The sequence below is a fragment of the Synchiropus splendidus genome, chromosome 17, assembly GCF_027744825.2.
Source record: "Synchiropus splendidus isolate RoL2022-P1 chromosome 17, RoL_Sspl_1.0, whole genome shotgun sequence".
In the NCBI taxonomy this organism is placed as follows: domain Eukaryota; kingdom Metazoa; phylum Chordata; class Actinopteri; order Syngnathiformes; family Callionymidae; genus Synchiropus; species Synchiropus splendidus.
This window is the reverse complement of record NC_071350.1, coordinates 19,338,483-19,363,776: the sequence shown is the minus strand read 5'-3', so window position 1 is coordinate 19,363,776 and position 25,294 is coordinate 19,338,483. Positions and strand designations below refer to the sequence as shown.

The window sequence follows — 25,294 nt, the reverse complement described above, 5'->3', positions numbered from 1 at the left end:
GCAGGCTTGATTTTGAAGTTCCCCCACCCTTTTTTGTCTCTTTGTCTAATGAGAACAGCCCCCTCTTGCCACCCACCCACTCTGGGGATCTCTCTCCTAAGTGCCTCCTACAGTAAATCAAACCACAAGGCTTTCATTCAGCTAAAGCTGAGAAGAGTGGTTACATCTGGCCGACAGGATGCTCAGAGAGAGGCTCACCGGGAGGCGGTGGAACGCTGCTGCGGCGGCGGCTGCTGCTGCTGCTGCTGCTGCGGCGGCTGCTGCTGCAGTGGCCCCGAGCCACGCGGCAGGTCCTCTGCTGACTGACAGTGACAATCTTACATTGGGCAGGGAGAACCACGCAGATGAGTGATGATAGTGAGTTAAAAAAGAAGGAAGGTGGTGTAAATAAAAGATGGAGGCAGAGCAGATGGGCGGGATAATGCTGAGCTAATCACTTAAAAGCCTGAACACAGGAAGTCCACGATCAGCATCCAGTCATCGTTTTAGAGGCCGATCTCTTCTGAAATGTAGCTGTTCTGATCACAGGGAGGCCGGGAGTTCATATGTAGAACAGAAAACCCTCGGTGTTTCAGCACTACTGACCAGTGGTTCCTTCATCGTGACCATAGTTAGCTTCGTGATGTAATATGGTGTATATATGTAGTATTTTTATTCTTATTGTGTCTGTGTCTCAGCGTAGTTATTAGTATTAGTCATTTTTATTGATTATTTTTGGTGTCTGGTTGTTCTTACTGGCTGTTTTATTTATTTATTTTTTTATAACGTGCTTTTGCCCTTAAATGTTTTTGGTAATTACCTTTTTCTTATGTTCCTGTCAGTGACCCACTGGATGAAGACCTGCTTTAGCTTGACAGTTAAGGTTGGTCATGTCTCCGATGAGGCGCAGGCGTCTCAGTGACACTTAATTGAGTCATTTTAAAGAGACAAAACCATGGTTCTGGCTCAGAAACCAGTGGGCTGTCTGGTGCGACCCCTTATTCTCCAATGAGGGGCCTCAGTCGTCCTCAGTCATGAGCGTCGCCTGCCACAGGGGAGGAAAGCTGAGACAATAATCTTTGGATGCTGCAAGGAACACTATTGAAGAGAGACCCACAGTGGAACCACTGCTGGTCCACATGAGGAGAATGCAGTTGAGGTGACTCGGGTGTCTTTTTAGGGCACCTCCTACTTGGGTATTGTGGGCAGGTCTGAGGAGGCCCTGGGGCGAACCCATGGCTCGTTGGAGAGGTCAAGTCTCTTGGTTGGCCTCAGTATTCCCCAAAGAGTTAAGGAGGGGAGAGGGAAGTCTGGGCCTCTTCCCCCCAGCTGCTGCCCCCACAACCCTCCTGCATAATGGCTGCATGGACAGTTGGTTTCTCCACCTGTGCTTTGCATGAAGCCGCTGGTAGCGCAGAGAAGCGGGTCGCCCTGGATGTTGTGGAGCAGACGTTCCACATTATTTTAATGTCTCTGATCCTCTGAACTTGAATCCAATTCACTTTGTAAATTTGATTTCAACTGCAGCGTCAAGTGCAAAGGATGTAACAGAGGACCGGCCCCAGATCCACTCTGCGCCGCTGCTAATGACGGGAGGAGAAGTGGATGGACGGAGGAAGAGTTGGATGGAGATGGAGGAAGTATAAAACCCACTATTGATTTTTGGTCTCCAGTGGAGTCGGCCATGACGTGCCCGGCCGCCCTCATAAGCTCTGCTCATCCTCGGATTGAACACTTCATTTTCCCTCCGTACTTATCTCTGCAGCTAATGGCAGCTGACGTAAACCTCCACTGAGTCTTCATGGCACACGCAGCTGCTCGGCTCTGACTCACGCCGCTCCTTCAAAACAGCTTTTATTGGCCTGGAACGAAGAGAGTCAACATCAAGCATGGGTTTGAAAAAAATGAAATGAAAAAAAAGTCCTTGAAGTATTTTTATTTTTATTTTTACAGTGTCTGCTCTCAGAGTAGTTATGTAGTTTTTATTATTTTTTCTGTTTTTTTCAGTCCTTAGATCTTTTTGAATTTGATTACTTTCACTTTTTTCTTCCTGATCCGTTTCTCTCATTTTGTTGCCAAGCTCTATTTTCCAACAGTGCAGTTAAATGGTATAAGAACATTTGCCATAAGACGCCACATATATATTTTTTTATCAATAATGATAAAAGAAAATGTATTTTTTTAAATCATTATTTCCATTACAAACTATCATTTTTACTTTTTATGAACTTTTTAGTATTTTATTTAGCCAGCTCCAAGTTGTAAATGAAATTTAAAACTTTCGCTTCTTTCATTTATCGATGAATCCTCATGAATCCTGAAGGAGATGCTAACAGTTAGCAATGATGCTAAAAGTGAAGGATGCTCAGTCTCCAGCAGACCTGGGTGAAGTGTGGCCCGGGGGCCGTGTGTGGCCCTTTGCCTGTATTTTCACGACTCTCAAGAGGTCAGACTTAAGCTGTATGTATATAATATATGTAGTGATTTTTCTCAGTATTTCTTTTTGGTCCTGTTTTTTTTTTAAGAGTTAAAAATATTTTTCATGTTTGGTCCAGTTTTATTTAGAATTAGATTTAAATAAAATGTCGCTATTGGGTTCATGGCATGAGTTAATATCCTTAGGTCCGTTTGTCCTTGTTGTTTAAGATGATATTTGGATTTTTTCCGCCTCGTTTTTCGTACTCCTCGTCTTTCTCTTGGCATGAGGGCCCCTCCAGGTTAGAGGAAACTAGCTCAGCTGCCCGCCTCTAGTCTCTCATGATGGGAGTCAGAGAACGTAACGCTGAGGGCTCGGTAGCGTCTTGTTGTGGAGACTCCAGGCGGCTGGTGCTGGCTCTCCTGCTGCAGACTGTCTGCTGAGGGAAACCCAGCTGGGATCATGTTCTCCTCTCCTCCGACTCACTTTCCCACCCTCAGACCACTTCCACATCACCATTAGTCTCAGTTTGCACGCTGCTGGGCGGGGGCCTCTCAATCTGAGGGGTGATGTCGGCGGCCTGGTCCACAGGCAGACACGAGGCGTGGAGCCGCTTCACCCTTGCTGAGGGCCACATTCCTCAGCAGGAGACTCAAACATCTGACATGTTCAATCTGGGAAAAGCACACGCTTGCTCCTCTCCCATCAGAGATCAGCATGAAACGATAGATGAAGGGTCAAGTTTTATCAATGAAAGTGAAAAAACAGAAAACATACTTTACTCATCAAAATTAGAAACAGCGCAATATAAAAACTAAAAATGAACATAGTACGAAATAAGCAATTAAATAGGAAAATAACAGTTCAAAGGAAATGTACCATGAGTGAAATACAAAAATACTAAGGAGCTTAAAATATGTAAAGTAACAATACAGAATGAACGAAGCTGCAGTCCATTTTGTCAGGGGTCACCAGTAATGTTTGAGTCATGTTCTCTTGCTTACTTCCTGTTTTATTTTGACAGTGAGCGGTGCGGCTTCCTGTCTGCACCACGTCTTTGCTTTGCTCCCCTTTCCTGCCCCTCTGCTCGTCCCATCCTTGTGAGTGTCTGCCGTCTAGTCACCAAGCCTGGAGCCACGTGTCTTCGAGTCCGAGTCAGGCCAAGTCATCGTCATCAGTGAACATCTGAGTGAGACTCCTTCCAAGTGAAGCCATTTTTGTCACAGTTTTTGTGCTGTTTAAGTTGCACTGCATCTTGCATCGCCCCCTTTTTTGTCTCTGAGCGTCTGGCTCCGCCCCATGACTGAGCAGGACACGTTTTCTCTTTAATCTTTGTTTCATTGAGAATATTTCTCCTGCTTGTATTTTCACAGTTACGATATTCTCTTCTTTCTCTCTGGGCTTCTGCCTTCAGAGGTGGCCACAGCGGATCATCCTCCTCCATCTCCCCCTGTACCCTGCCTCCTCTTCTCTCAAACCTACAGACCTCATGTCCTCCTTCACCACCTCCATCAATCTCCTCCTGCCAAACTAAGACATGCGGATCAGAGTTAAGATATTACAATATTATATTATGTTATACTATATTAGCCAATAATGTTTGACATATTTTCCCTCATGTTTACTAATTTACTACTGTTATTATGACTCTTGTTTTGGTTCCTCTGGTCTCTTTCATCATCACCACTTTTCTTTTTCCTCAGACGTTTCAACAATTTCTCTCATAACACTGAAAATGAAACCCTCATATTCATCCTTCCAGGTAATATGAAACACTTTTTTCGTCCACTCGGCCCACTGGCCCCCAGTGGGAAGCGCCGGGTGAGTCAACCTCAGCTTGCACTAGGATGCAGACAAACGTCAGGAAGTCATGCTCATTCAACTTTTATTTCTCACATGCAGAAACTATGGCACAGGAACCCAGTCGTACAGTATAAATGTAGAAACATCAACATCAGTGCCGGGCGAGTGCAACCCCAAAATCTTGCAGTATATGGAAACCTAAGGAGAGTCTGTGGGGCTTATCATAGGAGCACGCAAAGCTAGGGACCACACGACGACTGCCAGGAATTCATTTCCATAATAAACGGCCAGAACCGATGGGATCGGGGAGGATCAATACAAAAGTCTGGTGAAGGGGGCGAGGCGGCGGCGGTGGCAGCATTCAGACAAGAGGTGCGACGGTTCGGCTCGAAAATCCTGCGTCATTTTAGGACGAGTGCACCACTGGTGACCCCACTGGTGACCCCACTGGTGACCTCACTGGTGACCCCACTGGTTCCTGAGTGTGCAGGGTTTTGGGCTCCGGCGTCGGCTGAAGACTTCTTTGGTCCGTTCGTTCCTGAAAAAGCAGTCTCTTCTCTCTTCCATCTGGGTTTGTGCTTTTTCGGTCGTTTCTCCTACCCCCTCCTTACCCCCCCTCCTCTGTGCAAATTCTGGGTTAAAGAGTTCCCTCTTCTCTGGTCACTTCTGGTGCTCTGACGAGACAAAGAAGGAAAGAGATGAGAAAATCCATGTTGTTTTTAATGAACAAAATCATTTTCTCAATCAAACTGGAGCCTTTTACCTGCAAAATTAAACATTTTTACGTGACTAAAATATTTTCTTGTTCATGCAGAAATATGAAGCAATTATTCTCATTTTTCATTTTCTTTTATTATTCCTATTTTTTTTTCATCTACTTTTTTCCTTCTTTAAATCTCAATCATCTACACTTCTCTTTCTTTAAACAAAGTTAAAGTGACAGAATTGAATTCAATATTTTTGTTTCCTTCCACAGATGTGCACTTGAATCCCCAAGGTCACGAGGTCATGTTTCAGGTCAGCTGGACTCCCCAGACACTCAGAGCTGATCTTGAAGTCCACGGCCTGCTTCTAACTGACAGAAGCTCCAGACAGGAGGAGAGTTTGAGGTCCCTCTATCGGGTCCGAGAGATGAGCCTCTGCCCTACTGAGGTGTCCGTGAATGAGATCACTTGAAAATGATTTGATTAAAAAGTCTGTTGGTCTCAGCCTTCTTAAGGTTAAGGCGAAGTGATTCCCGGGGGCCCTGAAGGCATCACCGGCACAGGCGAAAGGAGCGTCTCACCTATTGTAAACACGATGAAGATGATGACGGCCACACCCAGCAGCATCGCCAGGCAGCTGAGCAGCATGGACAGGCGCCCGTACTTCCGGGCTCCCTCCACGTCTCCCGTGTTCAGAACCGACCTGGACTGGATCAGAAACAAGCGTGAGCGCGCGCTCCGGGGTGCGCAGGGGTCAGCAGGGACGGGTCAGGGGTCACTCACCACGCTGGCGTACCACAGCGCGCAGATGTTGAGCGGCACCCCGGGACACAGGCACGACAGCACCGCCAGCCACAGGTAGCTGGGCGGAGCGGCCCCGTGCGGGACCTGCGAGGGCAGCGGGCCCAGGCTGAGCCGGGACAGGGACTTGGGCGGGGTCGCCAGATGCCCGACCGAGCCGGACTTGAGCGGCGATCTGTGTCCGTTCTGCTCCGCATCCAGAGAGCGGACGCTTCCCCGGATGTTGAGGGTGAAGGAGTCCGAGGGTTTGATGTTGCTCTGGCCCGTGGGCTCCGCGGTGGTGGCGCTCAGCAGCTTCTCCGTGTCCTGGAAGTCCGACGGGTTGGACGCCTCTCTCTCGCCCAGAGCGCTCTTCTGGTAGCTCGCGTCGGTGTTGATCGCCATCTCGGGAAGTTTTGGGACCCAAAATCGGAGTGAGGCGGAGGAGCTGGGGTGTCTCGCGCGCGCTTCTCAGGCGCTCTCCATTGCAGAGATCAGAGCAAGCGAAGCCGTAATTAAGGCGCGCATCAGCATCGCTCCGGGAGCCAGGTGTGATCTGCGTCTCTCTCGGGTTGAGTCGGTGGTGAAAGTCCGGAGTGGCTCCTCACCCCCCGCCCCTCGCGCATCCCTCACTCCAGTCTCCATCATGTGACGCTGCAGAAACCATCAGCGCCTCTCAGGCTTTTACGCGCGGTGCGTAAAACCCTGCGGTTAATGGAGCAGCCGGGCCGGGCCGGGCCTGGCTCCCAGGTTCCCAACCTCTGCACACGCGTGTTAACTCCGCTGTCTGTGGGGCCCCGGGTGGGGGGGCCCTCACCTGTGGCGTGCAGGAGAGTGTGTTTGGGGTTTAACAGAGGTGCGAGTTCATGGTCACGATGGTGGCGTTAATGCTGTCATCCTCCGCACCGGTTTGTAAACACGGTGTGTGTTGTGTTGTGGTGTGTTTATGTTTGGTGTGTGTGAGTTTACGTGGGACCCAGGTGCTGTGTTTATTGTATGAGCGTGCAGAGATGTGTGTCTTATGGTTTTCTAGTGTGATCACTTCATTGTTGTGATGTGATTTGTGTGATGTTACGGACAGTGTTTGGCGCGTGTGTCGCTATGGCAATAAAGGGGTGTTTAACATGGTTTCGTGTGTGTGTGTGCACCTGGTTTAGCTGTACTTGTGGGGACCAGCTCTGGGAAACAGACCTACTGCCCAGATAGAAGCCCAGTGTTGCTCGGGAAAAAACCTGACTCTCTCATCGGTTCCGTCCTGTTGGTCTTCATCTGTCCGGGCATGTAGTCTCTCGAGAGAACGGTTCCCCTCAACCGCCCGAGTTATTAAGGTGAGAGCGCCATCTGCTGGGCTCCAGAAGTACAGCACCTAACTCGCGAGGCCTCGTCTGCTCGCCTGCTCATTGGCTAACCGTCCGCACCTGAGCGGCAGGTGGACAACGACACAGTTGGGAGGCCTTCAGGTGGAGGTTTGGCTGCGTGTGGCGCACACGTGGTCCAAACCGTGTTCGTCCATTTTCGAGGCAGCCGAGTCTTGATGTCCGCGCGCGTCTACAATGAAACACAGATGCGCGGCAACGTCTGCTTTAGTTTATCTTCATCTATTTGGATTCGGCCGAGACACCCTTATTTTAGAATGCAGCGAACAGAACAGAGCATGGACGCTCGAGAGCAGCTGGTGGTGGAATATCGAAAAGTTTCTTTTGTTTACTTCGTGAAAGTACACGCTTCATTTTGAAAGATTACACCGCCCTCCAGTGGTGACTTGGAAGCACTACAGCTTCAATTCATAAATCCTGTCGGTGAGTATGACTTATATTTGCATTGGATGCATTTGGCTAAACTGACATTTGAGATCAGTCCAAGCTAAGCAATTTTATATACCAGGTAAATAAATAAAAGCTTCTTAACTTCAATATTTTCAAATATACACTGTATATATTTCATTCCAGTCAATTCAAGTCACAAGGCTTTTCTCATTTTTATTCACTCCACTTGCATAAACACATCATCATCATCATCATCATCATCTTCATCGTCAGAGAAAGTCCACCACACGTGAAGTCCGGATCTGACATGGACTCACTTAAGTGACACCAACTCAACAGTTTAATCGTGCAACTTGGGGGACTATTTCTCATAGAGACGTGATACTGGTGTTGTCGTACCATGTATCGTGAAGCTTTACACAGAAACGTACCTGACCTTCCCTTCTCCTCCTCCTCTGGAGGCGTGCGGGGCAGGGCTGACCAGAGCAGTTCTTCAGCTGGCAGCTTTAGCATGTGTACAGGAACATAAAGCTTGCCAGTGAAGAACTGCTGTGCGTCAGCCGTTACGGGTCCACGGGCGAGGGGCCACTCGGAGCCGTCCAGGGAGCGTGAGAGCAGCGGCGACAGACACGTCTTCCTTCTGCTTTCACTGCTCCTGTAAAAGGAGAAGAAGCTTCTTCAGAACGTGGCATTTATTTCCAGCAGCGTGGGTTCGAAGTGCAAAGCCGTCAGCCAGCAGCGGTGAGCGCCATGGACCGCGAGGAAGTGGGTGAAAGCAGCTGATGTGAGAGTGAGAGATGCATCAGATTCCTGGCCAGGATCCCAGCAGCATCAGCAGCAGATAAACTCTGAGATATTCTATTGATGTGCCGTCTCAGACCGGCAACCCGGAAACGCCGTCAGTTACCGTGGTTACGCTGGAGAAGCTACACACAGCGGGGGCAGAGGAACCTGAAGAGGATCCGGTTGACTGCAACTCCTCAACGTCCATCACTGCTCCAGTCAGAACCAAGCCTCTCCACCCGGAACTTTAGGACGGTTCAACTGTTGTGGCACATTACAGAGTGAACGTCTCTTCTAAACACGGTTTGGTGCAGCTCTTTCGGTGACCAGCAGGTGGAGAAATGACGCTACAACTCTGGCTTGTGAACATAAGGGCAGGTTCTCTACAGGACCTAGCTGTGACCCAACTCTGGAAAAGAATCCATACAGCTGAGTGTCCCTGACCAGGAGCATGAGCGGAGGGAAACCAGTCGCCCTGACATCCATCTACAACTAGAAAACAGTTCTGTCACATGGCAGCACAACTCTTGCATAACGTGTGTCTAACAACTGACTCATCGAGACGTGTTGAACTTTCAGCAGCCAAACGTTTGAGAATGAAGCGTGGGATCTAAAAATACACATATGCACTTGTTAACTGTCCTGGCGGCAGGTATCGGAGGCACCGCGACTCGGAGCCGTGGCTCAGACGGAAGGAACTCTGTGGACAGAGGTGGAAAAGTACCAGTGTGATCCGGCTCCACCCACCGACTGAATCTATCTACATAACAAATGTCCTGTTCTGAGGCGGGTGAGTCAGCGTGGCCCGGCGCGGCGTGTTCTGGCTTGTGACTGACGTACGTGCTCCACACCTCCTCTAATGGCTGCCATTGATGGAGTCCATTTCACAGCGTTTACTTCTTCCTGAGCGGCTCGGTTCTGGATTGTTTCATGGGAGACCAAGGCAGGGGCGTCGAGGCCGAGCATGTGGAGCCACTGGGGACACGTCCAACACACACCTGACCACACAGGTGACGTGTAGCGCAGCGGCAGCCGCGTGGCTTTGAACGTCACGTAACTCTCACGAATCAGCAGTTTAACTCGTGGAGAAGGAAGAGCTGAGCTAGAAGGCAAATCGCTGGCTTTAACCAGTCGATCTATGCTCCTGTGGGGAGGAGGCTCAGTCCTGTACGTAACAATAACCCACTCACCACTTGGCTCCTTCCCGACCAACCAAGGCAAACGCCTGTTTATCTTATCTCCTATAAGGTTATCCTTGTTCAAACATGTCGGAGGTCGGAGCTGGTCCGATAATCTGTTCCAAAACCGGTCAGGTTGGACCACTGAGAAGGTTGACGGGGCCGAATAACGTCCGTGTGAGGACAGCTGACGGTTCCCGACAGAGGCGACTGCACAGGGTTTGCGCGACATGTAAACCATCGTGGCGGCGCCACCACATGTTGGACGAGAAGCGCCATGCCCTGAAATAAATGTGGATCCTTGGCAACTTGGTTATCCTGAAGGGTAACTCCTGTCTGGCACCTGGCACCAAGTGTGAACCGTAGTTCTGAGAATCGCTTACTATGGGTTTTTCTCGGGATCCTTCCGTTTCAAAGCGCCCAAGAGCACCGTCATCCCGTCCACTTCCATGTACGTTTTCTTCTGGCTGGGCGGGAGCAAGTTTTTATCGGAGCGCACCAACGATATTACAGTAGAGGCCAAACTTTTAAAAAACGTGTGGGGTCGCTGAACACTTTCATTTCCACCAAATCGGCCGTCTGCAGTCAAGGGGCAGGAGCGCCCCCTACAGGCATCCATCCCAGACGCAGAAGGAAGCACAACTGCTCCACTGGGAAACCTGGCCAACAGGCAGCAGCGTGGATCATGACTCCACCTAGTGGTCAGGTGGACGACAAGCTCACCTGACAGGTGACGAGGCTTTGATCTTCGAGGCGGCAGGTCCTACCATTTCAAAGGTCAGTGAGGACGAGGCTGGGGGGACTCGAAGAGCGTCCTCAGGATAGCCAGGTGAGGTGGTCCACCGGGGGAAGTCCTGGGGCAGACCCAGGACCAGCTGTCTCTCAGTTTCTGCACAGAGAAATATCAAGGTTGCACTTGAGTTTTACCCAGCTACTTCAGGTGGGGGCACCACAACAACTCAGCAAGTAGACAGTGGGAGGAAACCAGAGCTCCACGGAGCAAAGGGAGAACAGACACAGGTTCTGCAGCCCACTGCCTCCTCACGTCGACGATGTTCATGAGCATCAGAGTCGGCCCAGCAGAGTCCGAGGACCCACAGAAGTGGAGACAGAATCTAGTCCTCGGACCTCCTGTCCCGGTGTTCCTCACCACCCGCCCTGTCTCACACACACACACGAGGACAGTCCAACTGCCAGCACCCAAACGGAAGCAGCTATTTGTTCTAGTGGCCTCTCCTTCCACAAACACCGGTTCAGCGCTGGCGTCTTCACAACACACGACGGCAGCGGCCCCGGATCCTCACCGCAGCTCCTCTTCTCCTCCAGCCTCTGCGGGATCAGACTGTCCTGCGTTCCTGACATTCCAGCTGTGTATGTTAAAAATTCCACCCGGCTGCTGTGGGCTCGCACAATCCCTTTCCACTCCTCCTTTTCCATCCCTCCATCCCCTCCCTCCCCTCTACATCTGGCCATCTTTCCTCCACCCTCCTCGTCCTCGCTCTCCTCCAGGCCAGGGCCACGCGACGGCCTTCCAACGCGGGACAGCCTCCAGGCTGCGGGAGGATCAGAAAGAGGAAGTGGGCGCAGCGGCAGGATGTGCGTGTCAGGGCGACGGCGGTGTGTAAACAGGAGGGCGTGACTTCACTGTGTACACTGCAGAGAGGAGTCGCTGACATTTTGACAGAGGTGGATCCGAGTGGACCATTAAACTGCAGCAGACCAACTGTGTGTTTTAAGAAGCAGAGAGGCGACGACAGACAGCTGCTGGGTGTCAGCGGGTACCCTCTCTGGGTGGGCGTGGCCCAATGGGAGTCAAGACGCAGAGATGAAAGGCCCATACTCCCTCTGAGTTCCCGTCACTGTCACTCGCTTCCTTGTGTTCTTTACCTTGATGTTCAGCAATATATCCACCAGGGGGAGCAGCCCAGAGTCAAGTCTATGCCGACAACAAACTTTAAAACCAACATGGCTACTGTGGCAGAAGCATTGATCATGCAGCTCTTGCACAGAAGAAGAAAAGGAGGCAGCGTTGTAGGAGGAAATGTATCAGAGAATTTCCCTCTTCTTCATGTCTCAATAGAGCTACGTATCAGGTAGTATCAGCTACACCGCCCCCCATGGCTTCCAGTGGTACTGCTCCGTTTTGTCCATGTCATTTCGCTTTGTGGAAACGAGCAGAAACGCAGAGGAAATGAAGGCAGAGCATGGACAGAAGGCAGCGTCTGGATCCGGATCCGTGATGAACGTGGAGCATAAATGGGCCTTTAGTCAGAGCAGAGCCACCGTGACTCATGGAGCTAGTTGCTAATGTGGGTCAGCAGCCACATTCCTCCACTCTTCCACGCAACATTCCAAATCATTAGATGATCATAAAAAGCCAGACTCCCTCTCAGATGAATGTTGCAGCGGAACTAAGCTGCTTCACGTCACTGCGCCACCAGCCTGGTCATGGTGCGTTCCACTCGTGTTCAAGTTTGATTTTGTGTGACTATTTTGGCCACAATTGTTCTGCCTAAAAATGTGGAGGAGTTTTTTGTTGGTGTAACTCTGAGTAGGTGTGAATGTAATAAAAACTCTGGTTCGTTACTGAGTTTTCAGATCAAAGTGAAATAGATTTTGACATGTATGTGTGCAACGCGGAGCTCTTACATCCTGAAGAGACTCAGAGAGGAGCTCTGCCGTGATGGAGTGAGATACTGTGAGCAGCTGCTGAGGGTCTTTCAGTGGCGGACGGGGGTCCAGAAAAACTGTCATTTAAATCCCGACAGGCCGACTACGATCAAAGGCACCGATCAAAAAAATTCAACTTTAAATCATCAAACCTCTGAGGCAAATGAAAGTGGCATGAGTGGAATTTTCCTTCCTCGGTGTAATAACAGATCACGGCCAGCAGGGGGAGCAGACAACCGGGCGCCTGACAGAGATGATAAATGAAGTGTTACATGTGAGTCATTACTAATAACAAAGCATCACATGTCGGTGGTGTAATGACATGAAACCTGATGATGATGAGGCATCATGTACTGAAACATGTTCAGTTACTGCTGTTTATGATCATGAGAGGGGATTAATAATCATTGGCTGAGGTAAAGTTCATGACATCTCTACTACAGACTGAGATTATACAGATTTGAAGCTCTTCACAGGCAGCTCCTCTTCATGTCAGCGATCATGTTTGTTCAAGTTTTGAATTGAACTAGTTTGACTTAAGCTTGAGAGCGCCTCCCTCTTGACCTGCGAGTTGGGAAAATCTGATCACAGTTTGATGACATTTTTTTTAAAAGGCGCTTGGAAGATGGCCGTGCCATCTCCACTCCAGTAAGTGGTCAGCCATTTTCCTGGAAAGACCGGCATTTCCTGCTCATATACGGGAACCCAGATGAGACATTCCATCCCGGCCCATCTTCCCCTGACACGGCACGCAACACGAGCGCAGGGTGTAACCCAAGTTGAGCAAGACGGCCTCACTTCTGCAAATGTAGGCAGCGTGGAGGCGCTGCAGGGCGAACCAGATAAGTTGCTTTCTAACCGCCACCCTGTCACTGCCATGTGATCCTCATTGACAGGGTGGCTTATGTCACGCTCAGGGTTCGCAGTGGCACCGATGCAGCTCGTGACACAGCCTCTTGCGCATTCCTGCTGGTGCAGTGAACTCTGGCTGTACAATTATGTAAGGCAGGATCCACCACTGTAGCTGCAGCACCCGAGCGGCCCCCGGCACAGCAGAGCCTGGGAGGCCAGCGCAGGTCAGCGGACACAGGGACTTTCTTCTGACATGTCAGCAGCTAGCATGCAGAACTGTCACAGCCACTGCTCCCTGGCGTGGCCCAGTTCCTGTCAAAGTTCAGACTCTGATCCTGACACTCATTCGCCTCCACCTCACCGGGAAGAGTTTCCTAATAGGAGTGGTTGAAAGTGTAGAATCACTTTCACTCATCTACGTGTTGCAGGAGTTGCCTGCGGGGTCTGTCACGTTCTCCAGGTGTCTGTCAATGACCTCAGCTGCCTGGTTCTGAAGCTGCTAACAGCCCAACGGAGGTCGGTCACTCTTGGTTGTGCTGTGATCGAGAATTCTAGGCACAAATCACGCCAGCCAGTTCCAGTAAATGGGCCTGGACCCCACCACACATCCACGCAGGCCCACACCCACGAGCCTCCACCAGCCACACCGCGCGTCCTGGACAATCTGCGCTAAAACATTCCTCATTAAAAGAAGAATTCGGTCCTGGGTGTCAACCTGATACTTGTTTAAAAGGCTGCGCAGTTGGTCGGAAAACTAGGTCATGGAGACGCCACAGGCAGTGGATGGAGCTGACAGGACAGGAATGTGCTCTGTAAAACACGGCACCGCCGACAGATCCGAAGACGAGCCCCACCTTGACCACTGACCCGCCGCTCCGCCGCGCCTCGCCCCGGAGACCTTCACCTGGGAGTGTCGCTCTTCCGCTCCTCGACACGGACACGCGCCCGGTGGGAGTCCGCTCGGCGTCCCTGGGTGCAGCAGTGAGGAAGACGGAGCAGGACTTCAGCCCCTTTTTACACAACTCCTGCCTCAACTCCCCCCTTCTGCCCGCTCTCTCCTCCTCCTTTCTCTCTCTCTCACACTCACACACACACACACACACCCAAGTCACCGGCTCCGATCAGCTGGCAGCGTGATGACGTGCGCTTCAGTTACAGCAACGTGTCCGAACGTCACACGCTGACGCCAGCACGTTAGCGTACGCACGCCCAGTGACAACCAACTTGGTGACGTTTTCATATTAGTTGTGACGAGCAAGTCGAATCCATTTCTTCTTATCATGTCAATGACTTTTGAGGATTAAAACCCTAATTGTTGATTTTTTTTGCCGTGAAATTACAATCATATTTTCTTGAATTGATTCTGTTTTGCGTTCGAGAGATGGCTAGTTTCCTCTGTGGCCGTTATTTAAAGACACTTCATTGAAGTGAATACATTTGCGACCAAGACTCAAAAACAACTTTTTAAAAAGGTATTGTAGATTTTTGTAATGCATGGGTTCTATTTTCATTCCAACTGTATTGTTATACATTATTCACACCACTTTATTTTTAGAAAAGAAGTGTTCCACAGCATCCCACATATAACAACAATCTAACAGCAAATCTGCTATGCAAGTTTACATTTACAAGCATGAGGAAAGTCAACTACCTGCGTTTGTGCAGGTCTATCAAGGTTATACTGTGAAGGTCCAACCCAAGTCCCTAAAATGCTTGAACAGATGAAGGGAAATCAGTTGTTTGAGTGGCACAAGGGGACCCCACTGTTACCTTCAGCCATTCTAGAACCCCATTTTAAACACACGCATAGCTCATTACAGGGGGAGCGTGTGAGTTAAGGAAACTCCAGGAATAGCACGCTGCCGTGCTGAACACGATGACTCACACGTCGGTCCACAGACAAAATATGTAGCATTAAGGCAGCAAAACAATGGAAAGTCAACTCTGGCCCTCGAACCCCACCCAAGTTTGCTGAGTCAGACATCCTGACGTGATGTGTGTTCTGGGTCCAGTTTGGAGAACAACTGCTGACTTGTACATCTCGCGAGCGCCAGGAACACGGACGATCCTTGAACACAGTGATCTGTTTGAGTTGCATCTGACCTGAGCGGACTCTGGAGCAGCAGGTGATGGTGCTCAGGGCACACCTGAGAGCACGCAGGCCAAACACAACCCCCACACGCCTGGTGCTAGATCATATCAGGCTTGTGAGCCGCCACTCACTTCGACCTTGGCCTCCCCGGCGTGGCGAGTGTCATGTGCGCTCATGACTCAGCATTCTAACTCTCTGACATACTTGTTGTGAGAGCTGAGCTGCGTGGGGAACATACAGGCGCGGGACCGAGGTTATTTTTAGCCGAGGTGGCCGGCTTTCACAGCGGCAGACAGGTTTCATGTGGTGCGACGACCCGCAGCTAAGGCACAATAGTCATGTATTTCAGATGCTTTGCACACATGTGTGACACTTTGTTGATATTGGAGTTGCTTTAAATGGCAGGACAGGTGTGTGAAGAGAAACTCCCAGGAGAATACAGAGTTGAAGACTGAAACTTGCAGCGTGACGTGGATGAAATATGAATCTCTGAATCAGTCGCCTCATCAGTGATACTAATGCAGTCCCGTAATATATTTAAAAGTAAAACAGCACACATATAAAACACAATCAAAATACAGTGTAGTGCCCTTGAAATCTTCTGACAAAATGGTGATGAAATAAAAAGAGTGTCGTCGTCAGTACCTTTTATTTACTGCTTTCAGTTGTTACGGTTTACAGGGAAAAGGCTTCTGCAGAGTAAAATGTTCCTTGTTTCTGACCTGGAACATCATGATCCCTCTCAGGAGACCTCGTGGCGCAACGGTAGCGCGTCTGACTCCAGATCAGAAGGTTGCGTGTTCAAATCACGTCGGGGTCAAAAGTGTTTTTGACCTGCATTTGCTTCAGCAGTTGTACAAAGACCTTACTGTTTCATGTGTTGAACTCGGATTGATTTAAAAGAAATGTTTATTGGATTCTAAAATTAGGAAACGTTTCTGTTGTCCGCATACTATAGCGGCGCTTGACCTTTTCACGGCCTTTTGGATTAACCTGACACAACTCACCTGACCAAAAAGATGCGCTGTGAAGACCCATTCGGACGCAAAAGATGCGCTTTGACGACCCATTCGGACCCCGGTCTGAGTTCTCAGTGCGCAGGCGCGTCACGCCGAGAAGCAGGTGCGTCAAACTTTCCGGTGGGCGTGTCTCACAATATCTTCACAGGGAAGCCGTATTACGGCTCTGAATTGGCCCAATTTTGAATTTGTTTTGTTCCTTTGCACCCAATCTCTCCTTTAAGTTCGCAATTTGATGCATCAGCTCGTTTGTTTGAGTGGACCGAACTCACAATTGAGTCCTACGAACATTCCTTTTTCCTTTTTTTGTTATAATGAATTGTTAATTCTCAATTGTGCTTCAGCCTTTGTTGATGTAGTGCAGCTTCCTGGCAGCAGATGGTACTGTTGGATCTGAAATGTATTTGCCGATCTGCTCATGCGCAGATCGACCCGTACGCCCTGCAGAAACTCTTCTTCTGATGCTAAAGGTGCGGCCAAACTTCATTTCAATTACTTCAAAAGTACTGCACTATGACCCGCACACATTGCCGTCCTTCATTTTTATCGCTTGAAAACATTTTTTGTCGAATTGTAAACAGTAGCTGACGAAGAGTTTGCAGAGTTAAGCCAACTCTACATGTACATGATTTTAGCCTCGTAGCATAATGCTAATGTTTCGCAGTGTTATTGTTATTGGTAAAGATTTTCTTAGTGTAATACTCTACACTTGTTCACTCATTTTTCACTACACCGTTATTTTTGGCGTCATCACCATCACACGGTACATAAACTTGCTACTGTCTTTGCAGGGAGTAGACGGCTCTACTCCGAGTCCCAGGCAGGGAAGAACTAGCCACCATCCGCCATCTTGTTTTGTGGTTGCAGCTCCACGTGTGAGGTGAGGTCTAAAACACCGTCTCCTCTGTTAAGGAGAGGTAAAGCCCTGCTCTGCTTTAAACTGCACCTCTGGAGAATCAAGACTTTTACCCGGCAAAAACACTTTTAGACCTTAATATTAAGTAAAATAAAATACGGTCACTATGTGAAGAAGCTGTGCAGTACACTCACTACTACTATTGTTGTCATCGTCACCATCTTTGTTGTTTTGTACATCGACAGCGTAGCTCCTGGTTGAAGCTAGACCTTCTTTAGATTTTAGTAGGAACAAAACAGAATGTTTTTCTTGGATACAATAAGAAAAGGTTTGTGTTTATATTCATTCAAATGTTACAACAGTAGCCTCCTGCTCTGATATACCTATTTGCTAATATGTTCATACGGTGTTTACCTAATGCAGGTGTTTGGAATGGAGCCAGCTTAAATATGGCTGTTGTTGCCTGACTGAAATTCATATTTTTGTATCTTATAGATATGAAACAAAATGGCTCACTGGACGCGCCGCCAGGTTTAAGAGGTGCCAAGCAGAACAGAGGGTAAGAGACAGATCAACACTTTCTTTTTTGTCTTGATTTATCATTGATTATAATGAGCGCCCATTCCAGAAAACATGACTCAGAAGGCCACACCTGCATCCAAATGCACAAGAACCTTGCAGGATATCCATGACTATATAGAAATACTTGAGGACATGAAGAGAAAAGCAAATACACTGGATGAGGAGAGTATAAAATATTTGAGTACTTTGAGTCCACCATCATTCTGAGGTATGAGTTGTCTGTATGGTTGTGTCTTCCTGCTCCCAATATGTAATCTACACAGTCAAATATCCCATTGTAGAGTGTAACGGTCAGGACACGTGCAGCCAGCTCAGATCCTCAGACCTTTAAACCAGACAAAAGAAGAACAAACTCTATTTCACATTTTTGCAGTGTGAAATCAAATGATTGTTTCATATTTGCGTCGTGCCGCTGGCCACTGTTCTGCCAGTCACCTACCGAGCCTCTGCCTGTGCAATGGCCTTCCCCGTGACCAGCCGCTCAGCAATAGCAGACACTGCAGGGTCGTAGTCCAGGCTCGCTGCTGCCACCACCTGATCATCCCTGTGGTACAGAATGTCTTTTCAAGAGAGGCGACAGTCTTTTCAAGAGATGACAGTACAGTATGTTCCTGGGCTTACTTGATGTACAGAGCCAGGAACCGCTTGTTCTCAAAACTTCCTTTGATGACGACCTCGGTGTATCCCTCGCCGTAACCTGTGGCCAACAGAACACAATCATCACCGTGTCTTCCTCACAGGCAGGGTGCACTCCAACAGACAGACACACCTGATTTGCTCTGGATTAATATTTTCTATGTATTCCTAATATCTATAGCAGACCCTGGGCCCTCACGATCAGCTGGATCTGTGAGTCAGATAACTTGTTAAGTTATCTGACTAGTTTAATATCTATATTTATTAGTCATTACTAGCTCCATTCTAAATACAACTGGAAGACTTTCTTTTCTTTTTTCATTTTTTGTGCGAATTATATAACATCGTTCGGCTAGTGAAAATATATTGCCCTTCAAAATAAATTAGAAAATGCGATGATAATTATGCTTACGATCACAATTGTGTTTCTCCCCAGGCATCTACTACTAAAATACATCATCTTCACATGCTAATGATTTGTTATGAGAGTCTTGAAGTAAAACTTAGTGAGAAAAAAATTAAGCATTAAATAATCATAAACCCAATTGTATGAAGTCTGATCATTCCTGGTACTTGATTTAAAAAAAAATATACATTCTCTTAAATCTTATGGCAAGAGAGGGAGAAGGATGAGGTGCTCACTGGAGTCTTCACTCTGAAGGTCACAGTCTTGGAAGCTCAAACATCTGAACCTCCACTCACCTGTGTATCTGATCGTTTTGCCTTGGAGGACGGTCCAGTAGAAGGGAACTGAATTGAGTTCTGTGGCTTTATCCAGCATGTTGAAAGCAGCGATTCGGCCTGGAATAGAAGTCAGGTCAAGATGGGGTCACGGACCTAATGTGGAGCGGAGGTTTCTCACTTAGAATCAACAGCTGTCACTCAGTCACCTTGCACCAGGCGCATTTCTCAGGCACACAGCTTCTATTGTCGCGAGCTTTACCGTGCGCTTGTGCCATCTGCCAGTGCCCAATGTTGACCAGCTGGTCTTTGGCCATGGCCAGAGGGAAGGTGGCCAAGTCTCCCGCGCAGAAGACCCCCGGTACGTTTGTGCGCATGAACTGCAGCAAGAAGAAAGCAGCGGTTGTGAAGAGAGGAGAGGAGTCGGCTGGCTCACATGGCAGGAGCTTGTTGACCTCTGACCTTATCGACGATTACAAACTTTCTCGAGTCCATGACAATCTTTGTTTCCGACAGAAACTCTGAGTTTGGGACAACACCTGGCAAAAAACACAAATAGGCAGGTTAACAAGATGCAAACTGAAATGAACTTCTATTGTCTCTGTACTGTGGAGAAAAGTCACTCACCAATGGCGACAATCAAAACATCAGCTGGGAGAATCTTTCCACTTTTCAGCACAACTTCTTTCACCTTTCGGAGGAGAGGACGATGAAAGACAAAGCCAGTGAATATTCTGATAGTGTCGGTTAGTGGAGCTGAAGTTTTAGCTCGAGAGGTGGCTGTGGTGGCTGCGGCAGGTCGGCCTAGGGGTTGCAACAGCATGCCAGCCTCCTCCACCTTAATGTCGCTTCATCCCCATTCACCATGAACCACTCTTCCTCTCCTTATCGCCAACATCCTTGGTCCACTCTGTCTCTCTCTCTTCTCCACAGGCCCCTCTGACAGCCTTGTGTTTGATGTGGTGCTTTGTAGCCAAAAACTTTGTGCACAAACCAAAATGACCTTGCAGTTCTAAGTGAACTCTGCAGTGTCTGTACCTTTCCCTCTTCTCCACAAGCCTCTGTGACGCTGTCGTTCATGCAGAACTTGACGTTCTTCTCTGACAGCATCTGGTAAAGAAGATCACGTTTGGATTAAAAATGAAATGTTTCATGGAGACTCCTGTTGTTGCCTGACCGTCATGGTGATTCTGCCTATTTCAGGTCCCAAGGTCTTCTGGTACGGAACCTCGCTGCTGCCGATCACCGTGATGCTGGAGGCTTTTTCAATCAAGTAGGAAGCGACCTCCATCCCTGGGGTCAACAGGTGAAAGCGGTTCCATCTTTCGTCCCAAAACATGATGTCTTACATCACCCCGTCCCAAAATGAGTCTAGTTTCTTGCCTAATTTTGGGTGTGATCGAAAAAAACAAGTCTCCCCCCCCAGTCTTCACCCACCGATGAAAGAGGTTCCCAGAATGACGACGCTACAGTTCTCACAGGCTGCGTGGATTTTCTGGGCGTCCTCTGGCGTCTCCAACATTTTGACATTTTCCAGGTTCATTCCTGGGATGTCAAGACTTTTGGCTCTGTAAGATGTAGCCACAGTTATCACTGAGGTGCAGGACCATGACGTTGGTGTTTGTACCGGCAGCCTGTGGACAGGAGGAGCTGGTCGTAGTCCTGGACTGACCCGTCGTCAAAAATGACCTTCTTCTCGTCTGTGTCTACATTCGTCGCCTGGACATGGAGGAGCAGAGTTTGCTGTGGAACATGAGGATGAAGGAACATGTCACCGCGACTCACTTCTTTCCCGAGCCAGACTTCAATATCATACTGGTGAAAGAACTGCATCCCCCGCAGCAGAATGCTGTCGCTCTGCACGTTCATCACCTTCAGTCAGGGTGAAAACAGACCAGTAAGATCAAAGTTCTCGGTCACTGAAATGCCCCGGTTCCGCCGCACCTTGCTGAGGCGGGTTTTGTCGTACGGTAAGAGGTGGTCTCTGGTGACCATGATGATTCTGCCACCGAAGTTCTCCTGCCGCAGCGTCTCAGCGCAGATCAGAGACGCAGCTCCTGCACTTGCACGGCATCGTGGTCACCGGGGTGAAGCAGTAGTGAACCAGCAGTCAAGGAATGCCACTCACCTCCTCCCAGCAGGACGACTGTGTGTGTGACGCCCTGCACGGCCGTACCCATGTTCTTCCTCCGCTTCTCCTGGATGACAGTCTGATGACAGCGAATCATCCAGAGATGCTTGAAGCTGTAAATCTGAGTTGTGTGTGGAAGAACGTTGCCTCACCTTTTTGTTGACAGAGACGTACACTTTGTTGTTCTGGACTTTGACCTGCGGCAGAGCGGAGACTCACGTTTGTAGTTAGTGGTCCTCTGTGTGGCTGGGTTCTTTACCTTGTGACACGGCAGACAGTCCAAACCGGGGTGCTCCTCCAAGTCTCCTGTGTGGACGTTGAAACAAGCGCCATGCCAGGGACAGCGCACCCGATGCCCTGAAATGACCCCTGAACACACATACACACACACACACACACACACCCACACACACACACACACGTCCATGATGCAGACATAGACGACAGACTCGTGAGGGGAAGGGATTCATGCCTACCTTTGCTCAGCGGTGCACCGTAGTGTGTACACTGGCTACCTACAGCGCTGTATTTGCCCTCGGTGCGGGTCAACAGCACGCTGTGGTGACCCACCTCCACCTCCATCATCCTTGGAGAGCAGCACGGTCAGTGAAGATCATAAGTGAAGCTTTGCTCCCTCAACTCTTTTCTGTCTTACAGTAAAGCATCACATGGCTGGTGGATGCAGGTGTCATTTCACATTTCATACGACATTTTCTTTTGATAAACTGTTGCCACGGTGTCAGGGTAAGTGCTCTCATTTAAGGGGCGTGATAATGTATTTCCATCTCTTACTTGACGTATGAAGCTGTGGATAATGACATCATCATCATCATCATCGAGGGCTTTTTGTTTAGTTTCAACCTACAGTAGTTTCAGCTCCCAATAAGGTCACAAGCCAGGACAGTGTGCTGATAGAGAGGCTGTCAGTGAGGCAGCTGAGTGTCAATACCCTCGTTAAATCAGACGTGTGAGGATTGGAAATTGCAAATAGAAAACAAACTTCATATTGAAATATTAGCCTTGAGCTGCCTGCGATCATTTCTGGACCCAGAACTGAGAAATGGAAGTTATGTATTTAAAAACCAGCCAAACTGTGGTGATGCGGCTACTGAATGATATGTTGTGTGTGACACACAAACACACACACTCATGTTTGTATCTCTATCCTTGTGGGGATCTTTCATGGCCATAACCCTTTCCCCAGCTTCTCACCTAAACCAGAGCTTTGAACCAAACTGAAACCAAATTCTAATGACCCAGTTTTTTTAAGTTTTAATCCTCTGATTCATGTTGAAGGTCCCCACTAGTATAGCTGTACAATGTGCACACACACACACAAGCACACTCTCTTACTGTCCATCATGAAGGTCTGACTCGAGACAAACCACTTTTGTCACTTCCTCTGTGCTCTCCTCCAGATGATCATCTGGGAACTCCTGCGGGGCTGAAAACACAGGCAGTATTCACAGCCTCTTCTACACAAGCCTCATGGTGGATCATGAGAACTGCAGGTACTCACATGGCTCGGACATGATTCGACAGCAGAACTGACACCCACTGAATCATAGCAAAGACGGTTCCTTCAAACAGGTCATCAACTTAGTGATGACGTGTGTAACCGCGGCAACCGCATCCTCCCAAACAAGCCGTCCCGGTTTGCCACTGCCGAAGGGTCACACTTGAAAAGTAGCTCTCCGTCAGGTGTGCCACCGGTTGTGGCCCTGGCCCCGCTCATTATTCCAGAGAAAGGCCGATGACCTTTTGTTTTGCGCGGCGGAGAGATGAGAAAGGCTGACGCGGCAGCTGCGACTGCTCTGAATGGAGCCACCACAATGAACCAGGCAGTGCTGTTACATCACACCCGTGCTGGCGGCTTTCGGGTTGTAAGACAGCTGTACACAAGGATGTCAAAGATGAGCTGGAAATGTGAAACTAGCAGTTTTGGTCTGAATGGATGTTTGTTTGACAGGAGGAGTGACGAGGCAAAGGCGGGTCACGACTTCGATGTGAAGTGGGTTCCATTACAGCAGATGGTGTTTTGAGAGAGAGAGATTCTAATATCTTCCTGGTATGTGATTTGACTGAATCAAGTGCCACTTGAAGAGCAGTTGATTGACATGTGTAAGCTACTGCTCAACTCTTACAGTTTTACGTGATAGTTCAGTTCAGATTACGTTCCACTTTTGCCAGTTATTTTTTTATCTTGTTTTCTTGACCAACTATATAATGACAGTGAAGATGACATCACCATGACATCACTGAGGTGCTGAGGTGTAACAAGGCAGGAAGGAATGTCATGAATGAGTACATATAAATATATAAAAAATGTATAAAAAAGCCCCAGCTGAGGAATGAATGAAGTGGCTCACTGCAGGTAACTAATTCCAGCCTTAACCCCTCCATGTTTCTCACCAAACCACCGGTTTTGTTTTCTATATTGTCAGAATACATCAATTACATGTAGACGCTCCAATTGTAATCATGGAATCTTGATGTTCATTGGGAAGATGATGATGATGTTTATGAAGTTGTTTTGTTTTCATTTCTAATGCTAGACATGCTGTTGTCTAATATTCATTCAGAGGTGTTGACGCTTTGAAAGCTCTGGGTTGCTAAAATAGACCATTAGAAACAGCTGGATCAGGTCGGAATGTGGCCCAGACTTTCACAAGTACAACTGAAAATTGACCTTCTAGAGGTCAAATGTGTTTTTTAGCACAGAAAAGGGACAGCAGGAACATGAGAATTGAAGTTGGTGTCGTTGGTGCGAGTCACTCTACTCCATCTTTCCTCTCTTTGCTCCCCTTCATGTGTACATTTATAAGTCCATGAGCTGCATTGGTTGCCCTCTTGCCCCATTGCTCTCCTCTAACTTTTATCGCTTAATTTCTGCCTACTTTACTCTTGACTATGTTTAATATGATCCAGCTACATCTGAAAGTAGCTTCCATAACTTGCTCGGTCGTTCATGTTCTATTTCTCAATTATTGAATGTCAAGACATAGGCGCTTAAGTTGTGGGGGAAATTCAGCAATAAAACTGCTAATTCTCCACCCATGAAGTCCCTTGGTTGTTGTTCCCAAACTCAAAGTCCAGCTCCCTTGTTCATGATTACACACATCCCACAAGATAAAAACGTCCCCTAAACCCTGGCGAGCTGGGAGTTAGACAATGATTAAATGAAAACTATACGATGGACTAAATAAGGAACTAACTAATAACTGTGATTCTGACAACATTCCTTCTGAAGTCTGCATCACATGGTCTGTCGTAGCCAGAGAGTCGGACCGTGTTGTGTAGAGCTGGACCGGTGTGCAGTTATCAGTGCCAACTTTATCAGCAGGTGAGCATCCAAGGCCAGACCCAACGTGTTGCTGTAGATCCCAGTCATGGATGTGACTTCCACGCTTCTGCTGGTTGGAGCGTCAGCCTGGTCCTTCAGACTGATCAACACCATTGTGGGACTGCTGCCCGCTCCAGAGCCGGCTCGGAAGAAAAGCTGGAAGTGGAGGAACATCGGCACGTCTCTTGTTCACAGCTCGCTGACCGGAGCCTGGACCGTGCTGTGGTGAGTGATGGCAGCTGGTTTATCCTCATGGGTTTTCAACTTCTTTTTTCCTCTCACAGTTTCTACCTTGAACCTCACATACTGGAGAACCTGATCACCTCATGCTCCTTGCTCTCCCAAAGTCTTGTAGCAGTGTCAACAGGTGCCCCTTCATTCATCTGATCTTCTGTGACACTGACAGATGTTTGTAAATGGGAATTATTACGGTATCGTTAACTTGTTAGCTCGCTCTTCTTTGATAGCCCCTAATATTTTGATTTGACTCTTATGTAAATCATGTTTAAAATCACCTGTGGTGGCCCCAGTAAAAATGGGGGGTGATGAAAAAATGACCTAACAGGGGTCATTTTTTTCTCAGTGTAAATCCAGGCTCTGATTCCATTCGCTTAAAGGCGATTACACAGTGTCCCCTTTTTCAGGTTATTTCATCTATGACTCAGTGGATTTGGCCTTGAATCTCCCATTGCAACAATGTTGGGACCTTCTGCTCCATCACTCTGTGGTAATCTGCGCGCGTGTGTGTGTGTGTGTGTGTGCGCGTGCTGGTGACATATACACTGATGATTTATTAACTTGCAGTAAGTGTCACTTCTGTCTTCCTCTTAAGTTTGAACAAAAATGAATACTTTTTTGGGTTTTAAAAAAGGACACTTGTTGTAAAAATAAGTTACTAAATCTAATCTAAAATAATAATTGATATATATTCATATTCTTACTAAATAAAAATAATAAAGAAATATGTCAATGTTGTTTATATATATACGGTATTGGAATTGATATAAAGAATTTAGGAAAATA

At 48.2% G+C, this 25,294-nt stretch overlaps 1 protein-coding gene, 2 long non-coding RNA genes and 1 other non-coding gene across 13 annotated transcripts; 3 read left to right on the top strand and 1 right to left on the bottom strand.

Annotated features, from left to right (window-relative positions):
• Positions 1-2,891: 2,891 nt before the first annotated feature.
• LOC128748109 (trafficking regulator of GLUT4 1-like) lies at positions 2,892-6,087 on the bottom strand. The gene is made up of 3 exons (XM_053846505.1): positions 5,686-6,087; positions 5,484-5,610; positions 2,892-3,019 (listed from the first exon to the last, which is right to left on the bottom strand). The coding sequence occupies exons 1-3, from the start codon at positions 6,085-6,087 to the stop codon at positions 2,892-2,894; spliced, it is 657 nt and encodes a 218-aa protein (XP_053702480.1).
• A 9,684-nt stretch (positions 6,088-15,771) lies between these two features.
• trnaw-cca (transfer RNA tryptophan (anticodon CCA)) lies at positions 15,772-15,843 on the top strand. Its single transcript has one exon. It is a non-coding gene; the product is annotated as a tRNA-Trp (tRNA).
• A 583-nt stretch (positions 15,844-16,426) lies between these two features.
• LOC128748230 (uncharacterized) lies at positions 16,427-24,315 on the top strand. 10 transcript variants are annotated; one of them, XR_008412773.1, is made up of 7 exons: positions 16,427-16,512; positions 16,834-16,922; positions 17,394-17,457; positions 17,527-19,910; positions 20,001-20,103; positions 21,586-22,439; positions 22,898-24,302. It is a non-coding gene; the product is annotated as an uncharacterized LOC128748230 (long non-coding RNA). The 10 variants fall into 10 exon arrangements; XR_008412770.1 differs by having other exon boundaries at positions 20,001-21,530; positions 22,347-22,439; XR_008412768.1 differs by having other exon boundaries at positions 20,001-21,672; positions 22,347-22,439.
• A 39-nt stretch (positions 24,316-24,354) lies between these two features.
• On the top strand, positions 24,355-24,974 carry LOC128748232 (uncharacterized). The gene is made up of 3 exons (XR_008412774.1): positions 24,355-24,500; positions 24,556-24,638; positions 24,916-24,974. It is a non-coding gene; the product is annotated as an uncharacterized LOC128748232 (long non-coding RNA).
• Positions 24,975-25,294: the final 320 nt, after the last annotated feature.

What these genes read in the sequence shown, in the direction of transcription:
- LOC128748109 (XM_053846505.1), bottom strand. Translation starts at nt 6,087, where the DNA reads ATGGCGATCAACACCGACGCGAGCTACCAGAAGAGCGCTCTGGGCGAG. An exon ending in CGCTGTGGTACGCCAGCGTG is followed by an intron (nt 5,611 to 5,685) that starts GTGAGTGACCCC and finishes TTTCTGATCCAG; the next exon opens with TCCAGGTCGGTTCTGAACAC. An exon ending in CTTCATCGTGTTTACAATAG is followed by an intron (nt 3,020 to 5,483) that starts GTGAGACGCTCC and finishes TGTGGCCCTCAG; the next exon opens with CAAGGGTGAAGCGGCTCCAC.